The 11,814-nt window shown below is 37.0% G+C and overlaps 1 protein-coding gene across 3 annotated transcripts in view; it reads left to right on the forward strand.

Annotated features, from left to right (window-relative positions):
• The window catches only part of USP33 (ubiquitin specific peptidase 33), a 64,202-nt gene that overhangs the window by 20,571 nt on the left and 31,817 nt on the right, over nucleotides 1-11,814 (forward strand). For all 3 annotated transcript variants that reach the window (XM_049616970.1, XM_049616972.1, XM_049616971.1), the window contains exons 4-8: nucleotides 383-445; nucleotides 2,394-2,546; nucleotides 5,804-5,906; nucleotides 6,568-6,637; nucleotides 9,830-9,943. In XM_049616970.1, the coding sequence (XP_049472927.1) occupies nucleotides 383-445; nucleotides 2,394-2,546; nucleotides 5,804-5,906; nucleotides 6,568-6,637; nucleotides 9,830-9,943 (503 nt within the window). The remainder of the gene's footprint in view (nucleotides 1-382; nucleotides 446-2,393; nucleotides 2,547-5,803; nucleotides 5,907-6,567; nucleotides 6,638-9,829; nucleotides 9,944-11,814) is intronic.

Raw genomic sequence — 11,814 nt, forward strand, 5'->3', positions numbered from 1 at the left:
CACATACATACACACCATATTTTCTTTATCCATTCTTTAGTTGATAGACATTTAGGCTCTTTTCCATAATTTCGCTATTGTCGATAACACTGCTATAAACATTGGGGTGCATGTGCCCCTTTGAATCATCATTTCTGCATCTAATCACTAAAATATTTTATGCTTGTCTTATATTAGAGGTGACATAGCTTGTAATTTAGAAATATTCTCATTTTATTCCTCTGTTCCTAATGCCATTTGGTTAAAATAAATGAATATGGAAAGTCATTTAGTCATTAAGTTAAAATGTATGATCAAAACTTAATTGTAAATGTAAATGTGATGCTGTTGTATATTTACACATGTTATAAAATGACTTATTTTTCTTTCTGTATAATTATAGAATAGATGTTCATATGTTGGTTGTGGTGAATCACAAGTAGATCACAGCACTATACATTCTCAGGTATGTATATAGAAAATTTTTTTGGTGTTTATTTACTTGCTTTGTAAGTTTTCATTTATTTATTTATTTATCTGTCTATTTGAGAGAGAGAGAGAGAGAGAGAGAGAACGGAGGGAGGGAATGAGGGAGAAAGTGCTTCAGCAGGGGAGAGGCAGAGGGAGAGGGAAAGATAATCCCAAGCAGGCTCCACACCCAGCACTGAGCCCAATGCACAGGGGTCAGGGGCTCGATCTCACAACCGTGAGATCGTGACCTGAGCCAAAATCAGGAGTCAGACACTTAACTGACTGAGCCACCCAGGCATTCCTTAAGTTTTTATTTTAATTCCAGTTAGTTAACATATAGTATTATATTAGTTACAATATAGTGATTTAGCAATTCCATATATCACCTGGTGTATAGAAAATTTTTATGCAAGATATTTAAAAAAATTTTTTTCTAATGTTTATTTTTGAGAGAGACAGAGCGTGAGTGGGGGAGGGGCAGAGAGAGAGGGGAGACACAGAATCCAAAGTAGGCTCCAGGCTTTGAGCTGTCAGCACAGCTCATGGACTGCGAGATCATGACCTTAGCTGAAGTCAGACGCTTAACTGACTGAGCCACCCAGGCACCCCTTTGCAAGATATTTTTTAAAGCGAGCCTGAAGGAAAGGGAAAGCAAGCAAATACAACATTATTAATTCAAGTTGTAATTCAAAATTTTCCCCTTTTTTATATAAGAGGAGTTAAACTTTTGCTTATACTTTCTAAAAGGTGGGGAGGGGAATTGCTAAGATTAATATTAGATTGAGATTGTAATTAAGAGAGTAATGATTTAAGAAATTTGCCTCCTGGTTTATGAAGATGATAGTTGGAATTTTAGGAGAATATGAAAATTGAAGTCAAGAGTGGATGCCTATGCCTATGATAGGGCCTGGTTAACTTTTAAGTCTCAACTCATATTACCTTCTGCACATCTTAATTGGAGTTCTCTTTCTACTTCACCCTGGTTGTTTGGTGCTTGTGTGTAATTCTGGTATGGTATGGTATGGTAGAGTGTAGTAGAACTTCTATTCTAAACTGTATGCTTCTTTTCTTTCTTTTTTTTTTTTTAAACTATATGTTTCTTGAGCATGAACTGTCTTTTTCACATTGATGTCTCTGTAGCATTAATTGTTCTCAGTCAGGGTTCCTCAAGACAATTAATTAAGCCTGAATATTCCAAAGCCCTCAGGCATCATTGTACATAATTTACTTCTATTTTGTGCATCCAGAATGGTAGTGCTGTGTACCATTCTTGTGAGAATTGAGAAAATAGTTACTAAGATAATTTTCTGTAGGCATAAATTCTCTCCATGAACTCTGGTTGAGAAAGGCCAGAATTTTATGTATCCAAGATCATATATTCATATTGCTTGAGATGTTTTTTGCTTTGACTTACATCATTTGACTCATTCTTTTGAATAGTTACTATGATCTTTTAGAATAGTTACTATGCTTTGGTCAATTATTTTCTTGTATTATACTTATTTGCTAACTCCAAAGGAGAGTCTTAGTCTTATGTTTAATTTTATGCTGAACAGTGGTGAAAAATGACAATAGTATAATTTCTAGAGTAGGCTTATATATTGTTACTATTCACTATACTTTAATAGTTTATCTAAAGAATATGTTTTTGGTGTTCAAGTTTTAACTCTTCTTTTTGGAGTATATTGTTATTCATTAAAGGCCAGCAGTTTATCTTATATGATTTTTTTAAAGTGTTTTTTTTGTTTTTGTTTTTGTTTTTGTTTTTGTTTTAGTAATCTCTACACCCAGTGTGGGGGATTGAACTTATGACCCCAAGATCAAGAGCCACATACTCTTCTTCCAACTGAGCCAGTTAGGCATCCCCTTATATGATCTTTTGAAATGTTTTCAACTATACCTAATTTTGGTTCCTCTTCTCCCTCCCCTATGAAATTGTATAGGAGACAAAGCATTATCTTACTGTGAACCTTACTACTCTTCGAGTATGGTGTTATGCTTGCAGCAAAGAAGTATTTTTGGATAGGAAATTAGGAACTCATCCTTCTTTGCCTCATGTAAGACCACTTCACCAAACCCAAGAAAATAGTGTCCAGGTAATAATCAAACTTTATTTAATTAAAATATATATTTTCAGGTATGAAAAGGTATGATTTTAGAATTTGTCACGTAGTTGAAATGTATAACAACTCTACCTCACTTGTACTTTAAATATTTCTGTAATGTGCCTTTTTTCTTGATTGCAATACTGAGGCTAGCCTTTGCTCTTTTATAGAATGATATGTTATAGTAAGATTGAAGCTCACCTGTCTGAAGATGGAAAAGCATGTTTTGTGTTTTTAAAACTTAAAAACAAACTTCTTTTTTTTAAAGTTTGAGAGACATGTAGAGAGCACAGTGGTGGGGGGGGTGGTGCAGAGAGGGAGACAGAATACCAAGCAGGTTCCACTCTTATCAGCATAGACCCCGATGTGGGACTCAAACTTCCAAACTGTGAGATCATGACCTGAGCCGAAATCAAGAATCAGCTGCGTAACCAACTGAGCCAGTCAGGCACCCTAACAAACTGTCTTTAAAAAGTGTATATTTTTCTAGCAATCTGATTCTAGGAGAGGGGGCAGGCCTTTTTTGATAGGAAATTACAAATACAAATTCAGCTCTCTTTTCCTCATTTCTCTCCCCTTTCTACCTCCATTAATATTACTAAGAACATTTTACTAATTTATCGAAAACCAAATAGGATATATTAAAGCTTAGCATTGATCTTTGGTTTCAAAATATGTGTAGGCTTGCAAAGATTAATCACTTAATTTTGAGAATTTTCTAGTTCTATAAAAATAGGGAAAAGGAAATGAAAATATTAGAAGAGTTGGTTTCTTTTTTTTTTTTTTAATTTTTTTTTTTTTCAACGTTTTTTATTTATTTTTGGGACAGAGAGAGACAGAGCATGAACGGGGGAGGGGCAGAGAGAGAGGGAGACACAGAATCGGAAACAGGCTCCAGGCTCCGAGCCATCAGCCCAGAGCCTGACGCGGGGCTCGAACTCACGGACCGCGAGATCGTGACCTGGCTGAAGTCGGACGCTTAACCGACTGCGCCACCCAGGCGCCCCTAGAAGAGTTGGTTTCTAACTTACTGAACTCATCATTTGCTCTGTATGGTTTAATTAACACATTAGTGAGGTTTTTTTCCCCTCATGTATCAAAAAAATCACATTGTATTTCTATACTTGTCTTCCTTGATACCAACTTTTAACATTTTTCTATTATATCTTTGTGTCACATTCTGATAGTACACATTTGTGTAAATAAATTTGCTTGTCTTACACATTACGTAACTAAAATGAGTAGATTTTAGACAAGCTATATTTTTTTGTATTTCAAAGTTGAATGGCTGTAGTGGATAAATCACCAAACTACCATTACTATTTCTGCCACTGATATTATCATTCAGAAATGTGTTTTTTGTCTTGTTTTTAATGCCTTGATAGTTTGAAAGTAAGTTTTCTGGAACACACTTGCATTATTAACAAAAATGTGGTAACTAAAAGTTTAATCACATAAGGAATTGGTAACAGTTTATAAGGGTAATACTCAGGTGGTTGAAAGAATAAGTGCAGATAGTTCACAAAAAGGAAATACAAATAAAAACACATTGACAAAGTAACCATCACTGACTAAAGAAAACAGTTGTCTGTTGCCATTTCTGCCAGATTTTGCAGAATGTTGAATGAATGTTGAATGTCTTAATGAATGTTGAATCTGATTGAATAAATATACTGATATTTTTCTGATGGCTCGTAAATAATTCTCTGTGAGTTATATTTATAACACATAAAAGGCATGAATTTAATTTCATGCAACTTCCTGATCCCATTGTTGAATAAAATTACTCAGAAGAAAAAAGTTATTTGTACAATTTTTTAATATAAAATTTCAATGCTATTGGAACATTAATTATAAAATAATAATATTGGAAACCAAATGTCATTAGTAATATTTCTTAAATAAAAATTTTTTCTAGGAGGTAAAATTTTAAATGATTTTTTTTTAATTTTTTTTTTTTTAACGTTTATTTATTTTTGAGACAGAGAGAGACAGAGCATGAACATGGGAGGGGCAGAGAGAGAGGGACACACAGAATCTGAAACAGGCTCCAGGCTCTGAGCTGTCAGCACAGAGCCCGACGTGGGGCTTGAACTCATGGACCATGAGATCATGACCTGAGCCGAAGTCAGACGCTTAACCGACTGAGCCACCCAGGCGCCCCTTAAATGATTTTTTAAAAACCTCTATACTTAAATACAATTAAGTGAGAATATGGGGCCAGCTCAAATGTTCAGTATCTACAGATACCAGGAAAGTAAAATAAATGTATAAAGTGGTAGGTAGAAAAGTGCATATGCATGCATTGTAGAGGTGGAATAAGGCCTGAATAAGTTGGAGAATCAGAGCATATGCTAAGTGCATGCTGCTGTTCAGTTTCCTCCTTTAAGTGATAGTTGCTAAATGGGTTCAGTGTAGTTCAGTCTTCTATTAAAAGAGAACTTGCAGAATCTGATATTTCTATGAGCTCTCCTGATTTTTAAAATATTAGATCAAAGTTTTTCTTATGTGTCTTTTTTTTTTTTTTTTTTAAGTGTGAGCTAGCATTTGATGAACAGGTCACCATTGCAACATTTGAGTTAAGACAATATTTGGAAATTAATTCTGGAATATTTTATTACTATTTAAAATAACTGAACTATTCCATATGTATAAAATAACGCAAAATAAGTATGGTAACAAGTATCAGGAGAGATTGTAGAAGTCTACAGATAAGTTGGTGTGTTATGATAGAAAAACTTTAGTATTTTCTTCCTGTAAAAAGTTAGAAAAATCTGAAAAGATGGTGTAGGAATGTGTGCCTAGATTTTTTTTAGCTTGATAACACTGATTGGATTGGAATTCACTGAACTGATAACTGTTAACTTTTCTTTTTAAAAAATAATTTTTTTTTTTTTTAATTTTTATTTATTTTTGAGACAGAGACAGAACATGAATGGGGGGAGGGTCAGAGAGAGAGGGAGACACAGAATCTAAGCAGGCTCCAGGCTCCAAGCTGTCAGCACAGAGCCCGATGCGGGGCTTGAATTCATAAACTGTGAGATCATGACCTGAGCCAAAGTCAGATGCTTAACTGACTGAGCCACCCAGGCGCCCCAGTTGTTAACTTTTCAATTCAGAAAAGTCGTAAGTGGCTTTGTTATTCAAGTGCATTTTTAACAAAGATAGAGTGACATGCTCTTTCCTAGTGTAGATCCTCATTACTTTCAAGATGTAAATGTAAATTTGCTGTCTTTTCTGTTATCAAGGATTTTAAAATACCAAGTAGTACAACATTAAAAACTCCTCTGGTTGCTGTATTTGATGATTTGGACATAGAAGTGGAAGAAGAAGATGAACTTAAGGCAAGAGGTAAAATCTCCTATATAACACTCTTTTCTATGGTACTACACATTTCTTTAGGAAATTGTAATGTGAAAATTTCAAACTTGAGAAGTGAAAGAGACTCTGTAGATGTTGATGGCCTAAATAAATAAATAAATAAAATCTAAAATTTGGCCTAGTACAATTGTATTTGCAGGGAAAGCAGACTGACAACTTTTGAGTGATGTTTGGTTTCTCTGGCATCACTTTACCAAAGCCCTTAGTATAAACTATCCATATACAATTTAGTACAAATTTTGTGTTTTATAATTGATGCAAGGGAATTTTAACTTTTTAAATGTTTATTTAAATAATTATCTGAAAATTAACACTTTAGTAGAATCCTGACCTCTGAGTTGTTCAAGTTGATATTTTGTATTTCCATAATGTATTTTGTGGTTTTTTCCCCTTAGTTTTTAAATATTTTGAGTTATCTCTGTACCCAATGTGGTGCTTGAACTCACAACCCCATGATCAAGGGTTGCATGCTCCACAGATTGAGCCAGCTAGGTGCCCCTATTTTGTGTGTTCTTAACATAGTTTGAGAACTGTAATAAGTATCATACGTAGTTACATATTCAGTAAACACTTAGAAAATTAAGTCACTGCATTATTGAGTGATGACATAATTTATGATTGTTCTTAATAGGTCTTACAGGTTTGAAAAATATTGGAAATACTTGCTATATGAATGCAGCTTTGCAGGCTCTTTCTAATTGGTAAGTATAGAAATTAATTTTGTATAGCTTTTTAAAGTCACTCTTTATCACAGTTCTTATATGGCAGTTATACTTCAATAAAACTGTTTCTAAATGAAAAAAAAAAAATAAAGTCACTCTTTGAACAGAAAACCATGCTGCTGGTAACCTATGGCCATACCACTCTGAACGTGCCTGATCTCACCTGATCGTGGAAGCTAAGCAGGTCGGGTCTGGTTAGTATGTGGATGGGAGAAAATCATGCTGCTCTTAATTTGCTAAAAAAAAAAAAAAGAAAAGAAAAGAAAAAAAAGAAAGAAAGATGAGTCAGAGGAGGAAAGAAAGAAGTATACTAATAGTAATATGAGAAAGAGTTAACAATTCTATTCAATTTCCCTAGCCAATAGGATCCCATAAATCCTTGGCTGTCCTTCTTCCCTCAATGAATTCCTCTCCTTCCCTCTCACTTTCTGAAATGACCCCATTTAAAAGATTCTGTGGATTAACTATGTAAATGTCCTGAAAAGTTTCTTTTTTCTTTCTTGTTAAGTAATCCTGAAAGTAGAGTAGGCAAGAAACTGGGTTGGTACTAATCCATTGTCCCAGTGGGATTATTCATGCCTGTATTTCCTGAGACTGCTGGTTCTGGTGTAAACCCTAGTTAGTTGTGTGCCTTTGAGCAAGTTATTTGTTTTAACATCTAGAAAATGAGAAGCTTGAACTAATTCCTCAGATCACTTTTTTTTTTAATGTTTGTTCTTGAGACAGAGAGAGAGAGAAACAGCATGAGTGGGGGAGGGGTAGAGAGAGAGGGAGACATATAATGGAAAACAGGCTCCAGGCTCTGAGGTGTCAGTACAGGGCCTGACATGGGGCTCGAACCCACGAGCCAGGAGATCATGACCTGAGCTGAAGTCAGATGCTCAACCGACAGATCCACCCAGGTGCCCCTTCCTTAAATCACTTACAGAGATGCTATGAAAATATTTTGTACTTTTCTGTAGGTGAAAAGTCTTTAATAAAAAGTATTCAGGTTTTTTTTAATGTTTATTTTTGAGAGAGACAGCATGCAAATGGGGGAGGGGCGGGGAGAGAGGGACACACAGAACCCCAAGCAGGCTCCAGGCTCTGAGCTGTTAGCATAGAGCCCAATGTGGGGCTTGAATCCACGAACCACGAGATCATGACCTGAGCCAAAGTTAGACATCCAACTGAGCCACTCAGGTTCCCCTAGATTTTTTGTTTCTTAATCATACTTCTACAGAATAGGTAGGGGCAGCATGGAATGCTCTGTAGACATCTATTGAGTCCATCTGGTCCGACATGTAGTTTAAGTCCAGTGTTTATTGATTTTCTGGCTGGAAGATCTATCCATTGTTCGAGATGAGTATTGAAGTCCCCTACTGTTACTGTATTGCTGTTTATTTCTCCCTTCATATCTATTAACATTTTTTGTTTTTTTCAACGTTTTTTATTTATTTTTGGGACAGAGAGAGACAGAGCATGAACGGGGGAGGGGCAGAGAGAGAGGGAGACACAGAATCGGAAACAGGCTCCAGGCTCTGAGCCATCAGCCCAGAGCCCGACGCGGGGCTCGAACTCACGGACCGCGAGATCGTGACCTGAGCCGAAGTCGGACGCTTAACCGACTGAGCCACCCAGGCGCCCCATCCCTTCATATCTATTAATACTTGCTTTGTTTATTTAGCTCCCCTATGTTGGGTGCATATTTATAGATGGTATCCTTTTGATGACTCAATTCCTTTATCATTATATAATGGCCTTCTTTATATCTTTTAGAGCTTTGAGTTAAAGTCTGCTTTGTGGGGGTGCCTGGGTGACTCAGTCGGTTAAGCGTCCGACTTCGGCTCAGGTCACGATCTCGAGGTCCGTGAGTTCGAGCCCCGCGTCGGGCTCTGGGCTGATGGCTCAGAGCCTGGAGCCTGTTTCCGATTCTGTGTCTCCCTCTCTCTCTGCCCCTCCCCCGTTCATGCTCTGTCTTTCTCTGTCTCAAAAATAAATTAAAAAAGTTAAAAAAAAATAAAGTCTGCTTTGTGTAATGTAAATATAGTTACCTATATTTTCTTTTCATTTTCACTTGCATGGAATATCTTTTTAGGATAGCCAGTTTTGTTTTTTTTTTTTTAATGTTTATTTATGAGACAGAGACAGAGCATGAGTAGGGGGAGGGGCAGAGAGACAGGGAGACACAGAATAGGATAGCCACTTTATTGCAGGGCAGGGTTTGGTCCTTTGCCCAGTGTTTTTCCTGTAACTGAATAGATTCACTGAGGTTCCCTGCAGCTAATCATGCTCATAGAAGATAATATAGCCTTTTTTTTTTTTAATGTTTATTTTGAGACTGAGGTAGTACGTGTGTGAGTGGGGGAGGGGCAGAGAGAGAGAATCCCAAACAGAGCCTGTCATGCAGAGCCCAACATGGAGCTTGATCTCATGAACTGTGAGAACATGACCTGAACTGAAATCCACAGTTGGATGCTTAACTGACTGAGCCACTCAGGCACCCCAACGGTATTGCCTTTCAAATTGCTAACTGAGCCACCAGATGGATAGTAGTACCACTTACTGAGATGTAGAAGCCTGGAGGAAGAATAGATTCACTTGAAGGTTAAATTTTGATCATGTTAAATTTAAGATGCTCAGCATAGCCATCAGTTTGGATATTTGATATAAATCTGGAATTTAGATGAGATATTTGACTTTCATAAGTTTGACTGTCATTGGCATGAACATGAAAATTTAAGGACACCCCAGGAAAAGAGTATATAGGGAAGAGAGGTAAAGTCCTAGGATCCAGTCCTGAGGGACTTTGATGTTTATATATCTGGTAAGAGTCAAAAGAACAGTAAAGAAGGGAAAGAGTTGCCAGAGATAAAGAAAAACGGAAAAATTCATCATTGTTCAAGAGAATGGTTGCTCAAGAATGAGGGGTAGGTCACTTGTAATAAATGCTACTAAGAGGGAGTGAAAGATGTTGACTGCATCTGGCAACATTGAGGAGTCTGATACAGTGGGGTCAAATTTGATTTGAATGGGTTGAACACGAATATGAAGAAGTGAATGTGAAGCTGTAAAAGGGAGCAAAGAAATGATAGATATGGGGCTGTATGTGCTACCAATTTATTGAATGACCGGAAGTCAGTCATTATTAAGCTTTGATTCCACTTTTACATTTTTCTTTTTTTGAATTAGCCCGCCTTTGACACAGTTTTTTCTTGATTGTGGAGGACTAGCTCGAACAGATAAGAAACCAGCCATTTGTAAAAGTTATCTCAAACTGATGACCGAACTGTGGCATAAAAGCAGGTATGTACTTAATGTATTTATTCTCTTTATTATTATTATTTTTTTAAGTTTATTTGTTTTGAGGGAGAGAAAGCACATGGGGAGGGGCAGAGCAAGAGAGAGAGAGAATCCCAAGCAGACTCCTTGCTGTCAGGTTGGAGCCTGACGTGGGGCTTGAATCCACTTAACCGTGAGACCATGACCTGAGCTGAAATCAAGAGCCAGACGCTTAACTGACTGAGCCACCCAGGTGCTCCTCTTTATTATGTTTTTAAATGAATATCAAATATTAAAAGGATATAGGTGCACATATATAGAGCTGAAAGAAAGTAAATTTGAGACAAGTTCATTTTACAGTATGTTCTCTTTCAAACTGAACATCCAAATGAAGTATCTGGACTGCAGATAAGTCGAAATGCTAAAGCTGCTATTACTGACACTTGAATTTTAATGCAGGAGTAGACATTCTCACAACGCTAAAATCAGACCATAAATACTTAGGTGAATGTTCATTTTTCTGCTTATGTTTATTTCCTGTAAAGTGTAGCATTAGAAGAATAATTGTTCAATGTAATATTTTACTAATTTTGTTTTAGAATTATTCAGAAAATTGTGTTTACCATTAGTCCTAACTGCTCAACCTTATCTGTAAAGAAAACAATCATAAAGCTTTTTTTTTTTAAAACCTCACAAGACTTTTGAGATCTTGATTTGTAATGTAAAAATTTCAGTATTTAAAGTTTTAACATTCCCCTATTCCTAAGTGCCTCAGTTTTCTTTGAGATATTTTACCCCCTACTAAGCATCTCTTAAGTCAAACAAAAGACTATTTTGATTTAACATGCTAGGAAAAGAAAATGGCTTTTCTTTTTTTTTTTTTAAATTGAAGTGTAATTGATACACATTGTTATCTTAGTTTCAAGTATATAACATTTTTTTTAAACGTTCATTTATTTACAGGTACCTGGGTGATTCAGTCTGTTAAGTGTCCAACTTTGGCTCAAGTCATGGTCTCACATCTCACAGTTCGTGAGTTCGAGCCCCATGTCAGGTTCTGAGCTGACAGCTCAGAGACTGGAGCCTGCTTTGGAATCTGTGTCTCCCTGTCTCTCTGCCCCTCTTCCGCTCATGCTCTCTCTCTCAAAAAAATAAACATGAAAAAAAATTTAAACTTTCATTTATTCATTTTGAGAGTGAGAGAGGGCATGCGTGTGGGCGGGGGGGTGGGGGGGGTGCGCGGGGTGGCCAGGGGCAGACAGGGAGAGATAGAGAATATCCCAAGTAGGCTCTGCACTATGAGCGTGGAGCCCAACATGGGGCTTGAACCCCCAAACAGTGAGATCATGACCCGAGCCGAAACCAAGAGTCAGACACTCAGCCAACCTAGCCACCCAGGTGCCCTTCAAGTATGTGACATATTGACTGGGCAATTCTATACATTACTTAATGCTCACTATGATAAGTGTAGTCACCATTGTCACCATACAATGTTATTAGAATATTATTGACTATATTCTCTATGCTTGACTTTTCACTTTGTGACTTACGTATTTTATAACTTGAAGTTTGAACCTCTTAATCTCCTTTATCTATTTCGCTCATCCTCTTCACACACCTAACCTCTGGAAACCACAAGTTTGTTCTCTGTGTTTAAGAGCCTTTTTTTGGGGCGCCTGGGTGGCGCAGTCGGTTAAGCGTCCGACTTCAGCCAGGTCACGATCTCGCGGTCCGTGAGTTCGAGCCCCGCGTCAGGCTCTGGGCTGATGGCTCGGAGCCTGGAGCCTCTTTCCGATTCTGTGTCTCCCTCTCTCTCTGCCCCTCCCCCATTCATGCTCTGTCTCTCTCTGTCCCAAAAATAAATAAAAAAATGTTGAAAAAAAAAAAAAAAAAGA

Source organism: Panthera uncia (assembly GCF_023721935.1).
Source record: "Panthera uncia isolate 11264 chromosome C1 unlocalized genomic scaffold, Puncia_PCG_1.0 HiC_scaffold_4, whole genome shotgun sequence".
Lineage (NCBI taxonomy): Eukaryota > Metazoa > Chordata > Mammalia > Carnivora > Felidae > Panthera > Panthera uncia.